We start from the raw sequence: 16690 nt of genomic DNA, 5'->3' as shown, positions 1-16690 counted from the left end.
TGTAGGCAAAAAGCAACTGCTGCAACACTAGGTCCCAATTACTGGAGTGTTCATTCATGAATTTACGTATCATGGCCCCCAAAGTTCCATTAAACCTTTCCATCAGGCCATTGGTTTGAGGGTGGTACAGGGTGGCCACCAAGTGGTTCACCCCATGCATTTCCCACAGTTCTTTCATGGTCCCTGCCAGGAAATTTGTCCCCGAATCTGTAAGGATATCAGAGGGCCAACCTACCCAGGCAAATATGTCAGTTAGGGCCTGGCACACAGCTTTAGCCCTGGTGTTGCCTAGAGCTACTGCTTCCGGCCATCGGGTAGCAAAGTCCATGAAAGTCAGTACGTACTGCTTTCCTCTGGGTGTCTTTTTTGGGAAAGGACCCAGAATATCCACAGCTACTCACTGAAATGGGACCTCAATTATGGGGAGTGGCTGGAGAGGGGCCTTGACCTGGTCTTGGGGCTTTCCCATCCTTTGGCATACCTCACAAGACTGGACATACTTGGCAACATCCTTTCCCATCCCTTCCCAGTGGAAGGACTTCCCCAACCGGTCCTTGGTTCTGTTCACCCCAGCATGGCCACTGGGATGATCATGGGCTAAGCTTAAGAGCTTTTCCTGGTACTTAGTTAGAACCACCAACTGTTTTTGCGGATGCCAGTCTTCCTGGTGTCCACCAGAAAGAGTCTCCTTGTATAAAAGTCCTTGTTCTACAACAAACCGGGATCGATTAGAAGCGCTGAGAGGCAGTGGGGCACTCTGTGCCACCACCCAAGCTTTTTGAAGGCTGTCATCTGCTTCCTGCTCAGTCTGGAACTGTTTCCTTGAAGCTGGAGACACCAGTTCTTCCTTAGACTGGGGACTTGGGCTTGGTCCCTCTGAAAGCGATGTAGGTGATGGGGTTGTTTCCGTTGCTGGTGAGCTGCTTTCCGCTGGTGCACCAGGGGTTATTTCAGGCTCTGGCTGAGCCTCTTGGGTGTGGTTGTCTGCTGCTTCTGCCAGTTCAGGCTCGCTGGTGCCCTCTGGCGTTGGGGTTGAAGATGGATTTGCAGGCACTGTCATCAGTGCTGGCAACGGTTCTGGTGCTGGCTGCTTTTCCAGTTCCTGGTCTGGAACTGGAAGCACTGTGGCTGTTTCCATTGTTGGCAGGGGATCCGAGTCCACTACCTCTGTCTGGGTCTCTTGTAACACAGACGGGGCCCCTGTGGACGGCTCAGGAACATGAATGGGTCTGGAAGCTTGCCTGGTTTGGCTACGGGTAACCATTCCCACTCTCTTGGCCCGCTTCACCTGGTTGGCCACATCTTCCCCCAGTAGCATGGGGATGGAATAATTGTCATAGACTGCAAAAGTCCACATTCCTGACCAGCCTTTGTACTGGACAGGCAGTTCAGCTGTAGGCAAGTCTACAGCTTGTGACATGAAGGGGTAAATTGTCACTTGGGCCTTTGGATTGATGAATTTGGGGTCGACGAAGGATTGGTGGATAGCTGACACTTGTGCCCCCGTGTCTCTCCACGCAGTAACCTTCTTTCCGCCCACTCTCAAAATTTCCCTTCGCTCCAAGGGTATTTGAGAGGCATCTGGGCCTGGGGATCTTTGGTGTGATGGTGGTGTAATGACTTGCACTCGGTTGGGGTTCTTTGGGCAGTTGGCCTTTATATGTCCCAGTTCATTACACTTAAAGCATCTTCCAGCTGACTGGTCATTGGGTCGAGGTGGGTTACTGGAGACTGGTGAGGTGGAAGAATAGGGCGTCTGTGGCTTTCCTTGGATTGTAGGTGGGGTCTTTGGCTGCCCTCAGTTGTAGGGTTTATTGTCGGTGTGCCCTCTGGGGTATTCGTTCCCCTTGACAGTAGCTTTTTTCTTTTCTGCCACTTCCATCCATTTGGCTCCAATCTCCCCCGCCTTGATTACCGTTTTGGGTTTCCCATCTAGGATGTACCTTTCTATTTCCTCAGGAATACCATCTAAGAACTGCTCCATTTGGATCAGGAGATGCAGCTCGTCCATATTGTTAACCTTTGTTCCTGATATCCAGGCTTCATAATTCTTCGCAATGTGGTAGGCGTGTCGGGGGAATGACACATCTGGTTTCCATTTTTGGTTTCTGAACCGCCGACGGGCATGTTCAGGTGTTATCCCCATTCTGTATCTGGCCTTGGTTTGAAAAAATTTATAATCGTTCATTTTCTCCTTAGGCATTTCAGCCGCCACCTCTGCTAAGGGTCCACTGAGCAGTGGCCTCAATTCTACCATGTACTGGTCTTCAGAGATGCTGTACCCAAGGCAGGCTCTTTCAAAATTTTCTAAGAAGGCCTCAGTGTCATCACCTGCCTTGAAGGTGGGGAATTTCTTGGAATGTGGAGCAACAACTGGCGAAGTGTTGTTAGGATTGGCTGTGTTCTGTTGCTTAGCCTGTTCTAATTCCAGGGCCTGCCGGTGGGTCTCTCTCTGGAGTTCCAGCTCCCTCCTGTGGGCAGCCTCTATGGCTGCTTGCTCTCTTTTGAAGGCTTCCTCTTTGGCTGCTTGCTCTCTTTTGTAGGTTTCCTCTTTGGCTGCTTGCTCTCTTTTGTAGGCTTCCTCTTTGATTTTTTTCTTCTCTTTCTCTCAACTCCATCTCTTTTTGTTTTATTTCTAGTTCTTGTAGTTTCTTTTCCATGTCTCGCTTGTGGTCTATTTTTCTGATTTGTGCCTCTGCCTCCAGTCTTGCCAGTTCCTGTTTCAGGTCCTTGGTAGTCATGGTTCCTGTTTTCTTGTGCTGAGGCGCCCTCTGATGTTTACTGCCTGAAATGCAGGTTCTCTGTTGGCTTCCTGGGGTTGCTTAGCAACAGAGTCCTTTTAACTTCCTAGCCTCTCCCGAAAGAGTTAAAAAGCAAAAGAAACTGTCTTTCATTTACAAATGTGTTCTGGCTGGAGTGCATTGCTGACCACTTAAGGCTGCTTTGTTTAACAAATGACCATTGTTAAACCTTAATAGCCCTCCCTATGCACAGCTAGAGGGAGCAAGAACAAAAAATTCTCTAGCTACAGTTTAAAAAAATAAACCCTTTCCCTCTGCTTATAACCAGCTAGCAGAGAAGCAAATTAATAATTTTACTGGCTTTTGGATTCTTATCTTTCCCACACGCTGCACACCACGTCATAGCATTCTTTCTCAGATCTGAACCTTCGAGTTCAGAAAATGAGATACTAGCATGAATTTCCCTAAGCTTAATTACCAGCTTAGATCTGATAGGCTGCCACCACCCAAAAATATAGTGTTTTGGGGCACTCTGACCTCCCCAATCTTCCCTGGGGACCCCAAGAACCCAGATCCCTTAGGTTCTTAAAACAAGGAGGAATAAACCATTCCCCCACTTTTCCCCCTCCCAGAACTTCCCTCCCTGGGCTATCCTGAGATACTGATCTAACCTCTTAAATCACCATACAGGGAAGCATCTCCCTTCCCTTTCACAAAGAGGCAAACAGATTCAAGGAAAGCAGAGAGAGATTTTACCACTCCCTCCTCCCGTCTCCCCCACCCATCCTGGTGAGTTATCCCAGTCTCCTGGGATAAAACAAGGGAAACAAAAAAAAATCAATCAGGTTCTCCAGAAAGAAATCTTTTAATAAAAGAAAGGAAAAGTAAAGAATGATCTCTGTAACTTCAAGATGTAACTGTTACAGGGTCCTATAGCTTACAGACACCAGAAAGAGACCTTCCCCCCAGTACCAATACAAATCAAAATATTCCCAGCAACTACACACATAAAAGTTAACCAGCCAGATCCACAAATGCAAATAGTGTAAAACAATTAAAAAGCCTAAACCGCCTGTTTTACTTACTATATGAAAAGAAACTTAGAGAGCCTGTAGTAATGTCTGGTCTCTCTCAGACCCTCCGAGAGAAGAACAAAGAACTCATACCCAAACTTCCCTCCACCCGAATTTAAAAGTATCTTGTCTTCTGATTGGTCTTCTGGTCAGGTGTCCAGTTTCCTGCTTGTAACTCTTTACAGGTATAAGAGACATTAACCCTTTACACTCTGTTTATGACATTCCCCCTCCAGTGGAATAGCCCCATGGACCAATACCAAGGAGTTCTGAGGTTTTAAGCCCTAGTCCCCAGTGAAGCTGGAGGCCCAGCGGTAACGCAGGCCGTTTCCTCCTTTCAGCTGTCCATCGTTGCCATTGTGTTCCACATCTTTCGCACCATCGAGGTGAACAGGCTGATGGGAGAGCTGCTGAGGCATCCTGACATCTATGCAGACTTTGAGTTCCTGGCTTTCTGGCAGACCCAGTACAACAACATGAACGCAGTCAACCTGTTCTTCGCCTGGATTAAGGTACCGCATGGGCTCCCGTGACAGACTCTGCCATCTGAACAGCAGGTGGGAAAAGAACCCAGCGGACCACAGTTCAGGGGCTGTAATCTCCCCTCCCCTGGTGTGGACAGAGAGGAGCAAATGCAGGTGGTAATGGGGCAGACTAATGGAGAGGAATATCTCTGCCTCGGGTCCTGCTCTCCACATGGAAGCCCTGCGCACCACGGGGTCTGTGCTCCAGAGAGATAGGGTGAGCTGGGAGCTGTGGCATAGGAAATGGGATGTTATGGTGTTGAGCACCATGTAATTTTATCCCAACGACTACAGAAAAAAATCCCCCAAAGTAGAAATGTTTAATTCCAATTGTTTTGCAACAAAAGGTTTCGCTTCTCCATTCAAAATGACTTTTGCTTTTGAAATTTCCTTCCATTTTATTTTTGTAAAAAATGAAATGTTAAGACTCCCGCTACCCACCCCCCCCTAAAAAATCTCCACTCAAAATCTGCCCCTTAGAAAATCCATTTCCCATGGAGAAATCGGAGCTCAGCCTTCTGCGCACAGTGCTCCTGGAAAGCTCCGTATCCACAGCCCTGGAGAGAAGTCATCTTATCCGCACAGCAGACAAGCCGCACAGCACAGAAAGTTTCCCCGAACAGCCCAAGCCTGCCCTGCTAGGATCCCCTCTAGGACAAAAGGGAAGGCCAGTTTCCAGACCCACTTGATCTTGGCACCTCTGCCAACGTTGTCAAGAAGAATGATAATTGGAGCTGATTTTTGTGATGATTTTCATGACATGGACACACTAGGAGCTGGGCTGAGACAGCCAGCTCCTTTCACATCGGTGCCCCAACAGCCAGCAGCTGGTAATGACCATTGGTCAGTGCTGACCTTGCTGAATGACCATTGCAGACTCAGGCAGCGTCATGCCTTTGGTACAAAGCCAACAGGTTGTACTCTGTATTCTATGCTTATCTGGCCCTCGTCACCTCAGTCTGTAATGCATTTATCCTCAGAACACCCCTGGGAGGTAGGGCAGGGCTACTATCCCCATTGCACAGATGGGGAAACTGAGGCATGGGAAGATTAAGGAGTTGCCTAAGGTCACACAGGAAGTCTTTGGCAGGAATTGTACCCAGTCTTCCTCCTGGACACCCTAACCATTGGACCATCCTTCCTCTCTACCTTCTCTTCTGCCCTGCTGCATTGTTTCTTGTAGTGATACTATTAACTCGGTGTGTACATGTATATGAGAGATGTCCACATCTTACCTTACCCCTGCCTTTTTTCCTCCTAGATATTCAAGTACATTAGCTTTAACAAAACAATGACCCAGCTTTCCTCCACGCTGGCTCGCTGTGCCAAGGACATCCTGGGTTTTGCCATCATGTTCTTCATTGTGTTCTTTGCCTACGCCCAGCTGGGCTACCTTCTCTTTGGGACGCAAGTGGAAAACTTTAGCACCTTTATTAAATGCATGTAAGTGTGTTTCTCTCTCCTTTTCCCTTCCCCACTCACTGTTTCCCTCCTCCCTTTCATTCTCTGGCATCAAGTGCAGTCCTTCTCTGGGCAGACAAATGGGCAGTATCTTCTCAGCAGATTTGTCCCTGAGTGGGTTCAGAGTCACAGCTGCTCATTTTAGTCAGACTCCTCTGTTGTCACTGCATGTCAGTCCCTGCAGAGCCAAATGCAGCTCTTAGAGAGGGAGCTGGCTCCTATTTCTTCTCATTTGTTGTCAACAGACTCGTCAGCTGCATTCCCTTTAATGGAAATGAAACTTTTTTTTTACCTTCTTGAAGGAGGCATTTTGGTGGCCCTGAACTGAAGTTGTTTGCAATTTTCAATCTTTGGAAAATTTCATGATTTCAACTTTTCAGGGCAGAAAGAAAACAGATTTAGAGATAGCAGCAAAGGTGGCACCTTATAGACTAACAGACGTATTGGAGCATGAGCTTTCGTGGGTGAATACCCACTTCGTCAGATGCAGGATTTAGAGATGCAGGATGCAGGATTTAGAGATTTAGAGAAGTTAGACTTCCCCATGGAACGGAAATCCCATTTTCCAACCAGCTCTGGCTCTCCTCAGCCCTGCTGGCCCCAGTACACCCTAGCATGGTGGGTAAATTCCCCTCTAGATCCATACTGAGCAACTCCACTCCAGCTCCAGGTGGTGTGCACTGAGCATCCTGGCTGTGTGGGTTTTGCTGCAGTTGGGTCTCTACTTGCCTCTTGGCTATGTCAATTAGGGAAAGACTTGGGGCCTGATCCAACGTCCATAGAAGTCAGTGGAAAGACTCTCGTTGACTTCAAAGGGTTATGGATGAGACCATTAATGATCTAACTGCACTAATTCAAATGAGAGACCTCTTTCCTGTCCCCCCAGCAGGATGGTCTGTGCTGCACATGACATGCACAAGGGCAAATTCAGCTCAGTTACACCCATACAGCCATACTGCAGTCATGAGGCCAGGAGGGTGCAAGTGACAGCAGCCTGCAGCTCAGTGTGTGGGTGATCACCACTAGGATTAGGCAGGGAACTTGGCTTGGGAACGTGTTTGTGCAGCAGGGAGAGAAAGAGACCCAGTGATCACAGAGCAAATCCCCTCCTCCTCACAACCCCTAACTAAAAGGGGGAGGAGAAATCGCTGATCCATGCTACAGCTGGAAATCCAGGGGGTTACTCTCATTACAATTACTCAGGAAATGAGGGAGGAAGTGAGATATTTCACTTCTATTAGGAAAAACTAACCCCTCCACATTTTCTACGTTCCCACTTGCTGCGGCTCAAAGACTCCAATTACGTGGCTTCTAGTTTAAAGCAATTAAAGTCACAGCTTTCACCTCTAGGGCTCCACTCCAGATCCAGTCCAGCCAGTGGCCTCTGTCAGCTGTGTCCATCTCACTGGACAGGTGCTCAGCCTGTGTGAAATGCATTTGAGGGCCTCGGTTCCACATGGCCAAACGTCCACAGGAGAAGATCCCCCAACCAGACTTGCACTGAGCCCCTGCCAGCTCCGGGTTGGGCTTGGCTAGCATGTGAGGTTGAGTTGGACCATGACCTCAGTCATGTTAATTCACATGATGTTTTCAGTCAGTGTAGATGGAGATGTGTCTAGCATCGTAGCAGCTGCTCACGGTTAGCTCCGGTTCCAGTCAGACTTACCCAGGAGCAGATGACATAATGCTAGACAGGATGGAATTGTAGGTGAGTCATGTTACTTCACTTGACTCTTCAAGGTCATATTCTAACCCAGAGGTTCTCAAACTGGGGGTCTGGACCCCTCAGGGGGTCACAAGGTTATTACATGGGGGGCCATGAGCTGTCAGCCTCCACCCCAAACCCCACTTTGCCTCCAGTCTTTATAATGGTGTTAAATATATTTTAAAGTGTTTTTAATCTATAAGGGGCATCGCACTCAGAGGCTTGCTGAGTGTGAAAGGGGTCGCCAATATAAAAGTTTGAGAACCACTGTTTAACACTAGCGTCAAGTGAAAAGCTTCCCCAGGGTTGAAATTGTAGATGGGTTTTTTACACAGAGCCATGCCATGCTAGCCAAACACTGCTATGGACTCACCCTCAAGGGGGCAGAACAGAGTTTTATTCAACAGACCTCAAGGAAGGGGAAAACCTTGTCTGTAACTGTCAGGGACCCAGGGCTGCCTGGTTGTGGCTAGTAAAACTTCATCTGCATGTTGGATAGGACCTCACTTGGCCTCTTGTCAGTTGCTTCAATAAGCCCAGCTGTAGGAGACTGATCTGGATTGTCTTTTAGCTCACACATCATCCACAGCATTGCCAATCACACTCCTGTCACAAAATCTCTGAGCCACAGTCTACAGCTCAGTTGCACCTTAATTGCTGTCTGTGGTAGGGCAAAGACTCACCAGCACGGCACCTCCTGCTGGTCGTCCAGGGAATTAGTGCTTTCCAGCCCTGAGCGCCCTCTGCAGGCCGGTGTTTCACCTGCCGCTGGCCCCCCATGTCCCTCTCGGACCCGGGTACCCTTCTATGTCAGTGTACTGGCCCCGCAGTAACCCACAATCTGGGTCTTCCCACCTACGGGAACCCCCAACTCTCTAGCCCCATCTTGCCTCAGTGGCTACTGCCAGTCATCATCTAGCCCCTGCTCCCCAGGGCAGACTGCAGTCTGTAAACCACTCATCATTGGCAAGGGGGGGGGTTGGACCAGCTGCCTGTGCCTATCTGTGGGCTGCCTCTTTGCAGCCCCAGTACCCTTTGTGGGCCCTTGACTCAGCCTGCAGCCTGGGGCTTAGTTAGGCTCAAGCTTCCCAGCTCCCTCTGCCATTCCCCAGCACTGCTTCACCCTAGGTACCCTTCTCTGCTTCCAGGCAGCCAGGTCCTCCTCTCTCTAGGAAGCGAGAGAGAGTGTGTTTGTCAGTCTCTGGCCCTCAGCCCTCTTATAGGGCCAGCTGTGGCCTGATTGGGGCGTGGCCTCACCTGTGGGTGCTTCCTCCAAGCAGCCTAGCTTTTCCCTCTCCCCAGCCCTCTCCCAGGGCTGCTTTAACCCCGTCAGGGCAAGAGTGGGGTAACCACCCAGCTACAATGTCACCTACATCACGCATCCGGGCGGAGTTCCTCTGGGCGGCGTCCACTGGCTCCCTTGACGCCTTCGAGGAGCAGTGGGCGCTGTCCGGGATTCTCTGCTCGGTGTCCCCGTCAGGTTCCCTTCTTATGACCCTTTGACCTCACTCCTGTCCCTGTTCTTTTATTAGTTGTCCCCCGAACTCAGTGGGTTCTGTGGTCCTGTGGATCCTCCCCTTAGGCTGGGGGGGGATCCTTTAGCAGTGGGCGGGCTTTGCCCGCCCACTTCCCAGACACCCAATAGATACAATGTCACCTACACCCTTCTAATCCCATAATATTGTTCCTAGAGGCATGAAAATCACACATGATCACCATGGTTGAAATTTTCAAGGGACATACAGTGGAAGGCAGCGTTGCTGGTGGAAGAGGCACTGGACTGGGGCTTGGGAGACTTGGGTTCTATTCCCAGCTCTGCTACTGGCCTGCTGGGTGACATTAAGCAGGTCACGTCCCTGCCTTATGCTTCAGTTTCCCCATATGTAAAATAAGGGTACTAACCTCCTTTGTAAATCACTTTGAGATCTTGCGCTTTTCAGATGGAGCTCGGAGCTATATATGTATGTAAATCCATCAGACAGCTTTGACAATCTCAGGCCAATCGTAGCACTCCGTTCTCCATGCTGATCACCACAGCGTGGGCACCTCCTGCCGAGCGAGGCTAAACTCAACCACTAACGTGTTGGCAGAACAAATGGTATGTTCAGCTCTAGCGAGCACAGTAGACCCATCTCATGCAGAAATCGAAAGGCAGGAAATGCATGGCCAGCGAGGTGTGCAGGTTGGTACGTTTCAAGGGCTCAGCCCTGTGAAACGGCCAGCGAGTTGTCTCGAAGTGTAGGACTCTCTAATACATGTCAAGCTGTGTCATCGATACACTGCAGGCACGGTGCTGACCAGGGACTCTTTCTGTTCCTAGCTTCACCCAGTTTCGGATCATACTTGGCGACTTTGACTACAATGCCATCGACAATGCCAACAGGGTACTGGGGCCCATTTACTTCGTCACTTACGTCTTCTTCGTTTTCTTTGTGCTGCTGGTAAGCGAAAGGGGCTGTTCTGCCTAGAATGAAGATTATTGTTCCGTGCGTTCCAGCAGTGCAGACCAGACTGAGAGCAGGACCATGTCCTGGACAGACACCCAGAGGGAGACAGACAAGAGCACATTATTTACTTACCCATTTTGGACATGGGGAACTGGAGCCCAGGGAGATCCACCAAAGCCGCGGGACCAGCGACCGGCCGAGCGCCCCCCCATGGCATGACGCCGTGCTTGGGGCGGCGAAATGTCTAGAGCCACCCCTGCCTGCAGAGCCTGGAATTGAATCTGGGTGTCCTGGATCCTGATCCAGTGCCATAAGCATGAGCCCCCTTCCTCTCTAGAGAGCACTGTGCTGGTCTATGGTCACCGTCCCCTCGCCCCAGGCCCTGTGTTTTCAGTGGAGCATCACCAGGTGGGAACATCTCCCTGTTTGTCTGATCCCTGCTGACAGATACTGTGCTGAGAGGCAGTGTTGCTGTCTGACCATGGAAAGTCACTTACAAATTGGTCCTTCCGTCCTCCCCTTCCCAAAATGCTGCCACTGCCCCAAGGCCATAAAGGAGAAAAAGAACTGGTGCGGGCAGGCCAGATGGCTCAGTCTGCTTCAGCTAGTTTCTTCTTTCACTAGAACATGTTCCTGGCCATCATCAACGACACGTACTCAGAAGTCAAGGAGGAGCTTTCAAACCAGAAGAACGAGCTGCAGATCTCAGATATCCTGAAGCAGGTTGTATAGAGCCCCATCACTCCCAACTCGCTTTGTCCTAACACACCAGAGAGTGAATGCGGCACCACAGGTCCCAAATTCACATGAAATGTACTAGAGAGGGGCCTCCGCCAAGCCTCCAGATCCATCCTGGGGGGCAGGAGGAGTTCCACATCTGGATCCAAACATGGCTGGCCCTGTTGGCCAAACTCCCAACAGCCCTGAACGTTTGGGGTCTTTGAGGGCTGGATCTGCATTTTGTGGCTTAGGCAATAGCTGCCACCAGCGCTGATCTCTCTCCTCTGTAGCATGCTTATAGCCATGTCCCGAAATCCACAGCATGTTTGTTTCATTCCAAAGGAAAGGTGGTTTTCCTCCACCCAAGTGAAAGAGAAGCTTGGAAGTGGAAACAGGGACTGTAGAAAGGGGCCAAGGGAAACTTATTCCTCAGACAAAGACAGGCATGCATGCTCCAAAACCACCTTCCCTCCAGTGCCCAACTGCAGTCAGAATGCTTCCAGATAGTCTTGAGGTGATGCCCTCTGATCGGAGCCAGGGGAAGGGGCAGACTCCAGACAGCTGATGTGAGCAGGGTTCTCCCCTGGGGGCAAATCCTGAGGTCTTATTCAGATTCCACCTGGGCAGAGCCATCCTCCCCGCCATTGGAATCAATGAAGTGGTGCCCCTTTCTGCCTATGCAGTGTCTACACTGGGTGGGCACCCTGTGAGTGATCACAGTCAAGACCCTGACTTGGATGACTGCCCATCAGCAGCTGCAGGTCTCCCAGCTGAATCAGATGGAAGCCTCCCCTATCTGAGGCCGTAGAAGGTGTGGGGATTCTGCCCCCGCTGGAGCTCTGTGTTAGGGCAGTGATGCTTCTGGCTTGGGAAGAAAGGTGGCTCAGTCAGTGAAGAAAGTCTTGTATACACGCAAGACTAACATATCCCAGTGTTACCTGTATCATCTGGCACCTGTGCAGTGTTTTACAGCTATCTCGGCTTTGCTTCTGTCTGCCCTCCATTTCCATTAAACCTCCATGGGCATCTCTGACCCAGGGCTACCACAAGACGCTGATGAGGCTGAAGTTGAAGAAAGAGCGGATTTCGGACGTTCAGAAGGCTCTCCAGAACGGGACAAAGGAGCTAGAGTTTGAGGATTTTAAGAACAGTTTGAAAGAGTAAGTTGGTCAATTACAGGGCCCCAATTTCCCAGAACGACTCTGCTTCACTCGTTGTGAGCTTCCCCTAACGTTCATTACATTTCTGCTGCAATGCTCAGACGTGCCGTTCCTTTGGTCTTTCTAAACCCTAGTCATTTATGGGCCAGATCCCTGTCCAGTGTAAATCAGCATAGCTCCATTGCCTCCCTGGAGCTGCATTGATTCAGACTGGCTGCGGATCCAGCCCTAAATACCAGGCAATGCAGAGTGATGGCTCCAGAAGCTAGCTGTGCTGTGCTGTGGTGCATGAGCCAGCTCTGCATCTGAGAGATGATTGGGTTCTGTCTGTGCCCTGTGCCTTTCCAAGCAGAGGAGTATCCCTGCCTGCTGGGGAGTGGGGTGAGGTGGTGGAAGGCAGCTGCCGCATTGTGTGTCAGTTCACATGCAGAACATTATAAAGTGTGGCACAGTCTCTTTCTCATGGGCTCTTTACATTTGTTCTTTGTTGTTTTCTTTAATGTGCAGTAAATCTAGGCAGAGAGCTACCTATTGCATCTTTTATGTACAGGAAACATAACAGCTTTCACATGAGCCCATATCCACTACCACCTCCCCTTGTTCCTCAACCAGCATGGCAGCTAATTCCAGCTTGCCATGCTGGTTTTCAGTGTCATCCATGTGGACCATCTCAACCTGATCTGCCCAACTTGTAGCCACCTCTTCCCCTACCCACTCACCTGGCTTCTCCAGCCTCGGCTTCCCCTGACTCTCCACATAGCCTTGATCTGTCCCCCCTATCCGGAGCTCACTCTGCTACCCCCATTAATTATTACCTCACTACCGCCCTTTAATTAACCTGATGAATTTAGACTCTAAGCACTTCAGCCTTCTCCCCATGAAGCAGTTAGCTCACTTCCAGGCACTGGAAAAGTCCAGCGTTAAATTCTCACCAGCAAACCCTTCCTCTCCCCTTCCATTTAAAGCTGCATAATAAATAGAATTTTGCTGCCATTCTCATTCCTGTTTCGCTGACGTTGGGTTGTGGCTCTCGTTTGAGCTGTGCAAATAATGGATTTTTCAGCTCATGGGCAGTTCTGAAAAACTGGGGCAGGTGATTGTTTTGGGTTGACCCAAAGCTTCAAATTTTTGAGCAAATCAGAAGGTTGAAGAAAATTTGGCTTGGATTTCACATTTTTACATTAAAAAAAAAACCTATTAAATGTGAAGATTTCCAAACAGTCATTTTGACCCCCCAAAATCAAAAAGTTTCATCTGGAAAATGTCAAAACAAAACACTGCAACTTTTTCAGATTTTTTTCCCCACCACAATTTGGCAAAACAGACACGACTTTTTGAAACGTTTTGGGTGTTGTCAAATCTGCGTTTTTTTGCCAAATAAAAAAAAGTTCCTGACATAAAATGTCACCCAGCTCTGGTTCTTCTAACCTGCATTTACCTACAATGCACTGCTCTTATCCCAAGGCAGGTACCCCAGTGACACTCTCTGGTTAGAATCTAGTAACATACTGAATTGCTCTTCCTTGTGTCTTCTTGGGTCCATTCTCTTTGCATCCTGTCTTAGGCTGGGTCATGCCGAGCATGAGATCACAGCAGCCTTTTCCAGATTTGACAAAGACGGTAACCAGGTCCTTGATGAAGAGGAACAGAAGCGAATGAGGCATGACCTAGAGGAGAAAAGGGTAAAGGATGGAGGTGTGGGCTGAGAAGGGAACCCTTTTTTAACACCGTTCAATCTCCAAAATTCCTTGGGTCCTGATCCTGGGGCAGGCATGTCAAATAAGTGGGTGCCATGTCTGCATCTCTGCATACACCGCAAGGGAAGATGAGTTTTTGACAGTCTGTGTTGCTAGGTATTAAATATGCTTTGGTAAGTCTGGCCAGAACTACAACCAGCTTTCCACGTGTGTATGTCTCTCTCTCTGTCTTCTAGGTTGCTTTGAATGCAGAGATTGAAAACTTGGGCAAATCCTATGGTGATAACAACCTGGATGAGAATCTGACCCTTGTGGATGCAAAGAACAATCACTCCAATAAGTCCACCTGTGTATCTGAGGAAGCATTCCAAATGTGGGTCACTGCTGATGCTAGTCCAGCATCTGAAAGCAAAGAGCTTGATTTCCTGCTGCTCTGCCCCGTCATGGAGCCACATCCACCTGTGCCTCACGGGTGTGAAACCTTTCCAGCATGACCTGGTCATGTTGTTCCCCCACCGCGCACAGAAAGGCCAGGCCACATCCAGCCCCTTTTGTAATTTCCTGGCATGTGTCTGGAATAATCTCTCCATCTGCTGCTGCAAGGGTGGGGCGGGGGTCATGCTACCGACCCAGGTCAGAGGGTGGAATGGGCACCCTCAGCCAGTGCAGCAGGAAGGATTTGTGTAGGAATGACCCTGATTTACACCAGCTGAGGATCTGGCCCTTATTCTCCAGGCGTGAGGATGTAGGCAGGGCAGGACTATTTCTCCCAAAGAGGGAGCACAGTCTAGGGCTTAACGCATAGCACGGGAAGTCCGGAGATCCTGGTTCTGCCACAGCAGGCAGGATCAAGCAGGAGGGATAGCTCAGTGGCTTGAGTATTGGCCTGCTAAACCCAGGGGTGTGAGTTCAGCCCTTGAGAGGGCCATTTAGGGATCTAGGGCAAAAATCTGTTTGGGATTGGTCCTTCTTTGAGCAGGAGGTTGGACTAGACGACCTCCTGAGGTCCCTTCCAACCCTGGTGTTCTATGATCCTGGGCCAGGCATGTAGGGCCATACTGAGACAGAGGTTGGAGCAGGACAGGGCCGCTCTGGGAGGCTCATCTAACCATGTGGGGAAATAGCTTGGCCCCATCCGCATTACCTGGCCAGTGGTTAACCTGCTTGGGACATAATTTGTCTTAAGCATGATCATTAACCACAGCTGAAAGCATAGCCATGGGCCCAGAGCCTCAGCTGGTATCAATCAGCAGAGCTTCATTGACTGGGCTGAAGCTCTGCCAGATAACACCCATGGGGGATCTGGCCAGGCTCTGTATGTTCTCTGCTACTGACCCTGCCTGTGTCATAGGGGAAGTTTTACAAGGGCTCGTGCTCTCTTCCGCAGCCTCCTGCGACGGGTCCTGCAGCTGGAGCACTCGATTGGCAGCATCGTGTCCAAGATTGATTCAGTGGTGAGCAAGCTGGAGGCACTGGAGAGAAACAAACTGCAGAGGAAAGACCTGGTGGGCAAGCTGCTCGACAACATCAGCAAGGTCAGTTGTCCTCAGACAGACATCCCAGCCAGCTCCCTGGCAAGCAGGCCGTGTCCCCATCCGACTGGTCTGGGGGGTCTCTCCCTGCCTGAATGCATTGGGTCAGTTAGCAGCTTGTCTTCCAGGCCCTGCTCCTAAAGCAGTGCTCAGCACTTTGAAAGAACAAGCCCTTTGCATTAAGGGTGGATGTGACACCAAACCTCTTGCCTGCAGTGTTCCAACCCTAATGCTCAGACCACATCCACTAGTGGCACCTGGCCCATTAATTATCACCTGTACACAGACCTCTCTCCACGGCAGAGCGCTTTCAGAACTACTGCCAAACCCACAAAGGACTCTCAGCATGGCCATGTGAACATAGCTGCTGGGAATGCTCCAGTGAATAGACATTTGCCTGAGCATTCCCTTGGAACATTCTTGCAAGCATTTTGCAGAAAGGAATTGCACACCTTTAAAAAAGACTCCAATGAGGCTAATCTGCAAGCCCTTGGTGGCCCATGGAAGGTATATGGGGTTGGAGAGGAGACCCCAATAAAAGCGCGCAGCCCAATCAGTGCATGGCCCAGGTTCTCTCCAGCTGTGGCGATGGAGCCTTTGGTAGTGTTCTCGGTAAATTGTTGACAGTGCAAACGTCCATTTCGTCCCCTCTGTAACAGGAGGAACAGCCCAGGCAGGAAGAACTGCTCCAGCGGAACCTAGACCCGCTGGTGAAGGAAAACCAAGGAGGCTGGGAGACAAAGCACATGCTGGGAAACAACCTCAGTGGGAGCTCTCCCCAAAATGATAACAGCATCTACTCCAACCTGCCCAAGTCGGGGTTACCGGGCTCTCAGGCGCCTAAGAACACCCGGCCTCAGTCTAATGTGCACTTCTGACACCCATCGGAATGTTCCCATCCCACCTTGGATCCCAGGGCATTGAGTCAGTCTCAGCTGATTCCCTGTTGTTAGACTAGCCACGAAAAAGACAGACTATAACAGAGATGTCTGTCTCAGCTGATCCTGTGCAGAATCATGGATGTTATTGTTTTTTATTTGCCAAGTTGTGTAACACCATAGATCTAGAACTCCAGGTTCAAACACCTCTGGGCTTCAAGGAAGTGTTCAGACCTGGATCCAGACTGTGCTGCTGGCTCCTGTATCTGTAAATGGGCTGAACTTGTCCTGTCCCCCACCCTCCATCTCCCCAAGATCTGAACACCCCAGAGCAGTGAGGAAAATTTGGATCCAGAGTGGATCTTTGCAGCTCGCTCTCTCTCTCTCTCACACACACACACACACACACACACACACACACACACAGCTGCTAAACAAGGAGGGATATATGTGTTGCAAAGAGAAACGTGCTAATTAACCTCAGGCCCGCCAACAGCAATCCTAGGCCCCAGGGCAGAAGTCATTGGGCCCCCTAGAAAGGTCCACCTGACATTTGGGCGGCGCTGTGCCTGCACTGGCTGGTGCCCAGCGAGCTGCTGGGCACACTCTTCTGGCACGGCCAGGGCTTCTACATGTCTGCCTGGCTGCCTTCTCTGCTGCCGGTACCACCCCACACGTGCTTAGGAGCCTTGTGGCTGCCTGGGCAATTTTAAAGGGGCCCAGGGCTCCTGACCATGGCTATCGCAGTAGTG

General features: G+C 50.1%; 1 protein-coding gene across 1 annotated transcript in view; it reads left to right on the top strand.

The window, feature by feature from the left end:
• The window catches only part of PKD2L1 (polycystin 2 like 1, transient receptor potential cation channel), a 35828-nt gene extending 19492 nt beyond the window's left edge, over positions 1-16336 (top strand). The window contains exons 7-15 of the mRNA XM_050960101.1: positions 4156-4326; positions 5600-5781; positions 9825-9945; positions 10576-10674; positions 11710-11831; positions 13396-13513; positions 13765-13901; positions 14916-15063; positions 15720-16336. Coding sequence (XP_050816058.1) covers positions 4156-4326; positions 5600-5781; positions 9825-9945; positions 10576-10674; positions 11710-11831; positions 13396-13513; positions 13765-13901; positions 14916-15063; positions 15720-15938 — 1317 coding nt within the window. The 3' untranslated portion in view covers positions 15939-16336. The remainder of the gene's footprint in view (positions 1-4155; positions 4327-5599; positions 5782-9824; positions 9946-10575; positions 10675-11709; positions 11832-13395; positions 13514-13764; positions 13902-14915; positions 15064-15719) is intronic.
• The last annotated feature ends 354 nt before the right edge of the window (positions 16337-16690 follow it).

Source organism: Gopherus flavomarginatus, chromosome 6 (assembly GCF_025201925.1).
Source record: "Gopherus flavomarginatus isolate rGopFla2 chromosome 6, rGopFla2.mat.asm, whole genome shotgun sequence".
Taxonomy (NCBI): Eukaryota; Metazoa; Chordata; order Testudines; family Testudinidae; genus Gopherus; species Gopherus flavomarginatus.
Note: the sequence above shows the minus strand (reverse complement) of the source record. Positions and strands in the feature narration are given on the sequence as shown.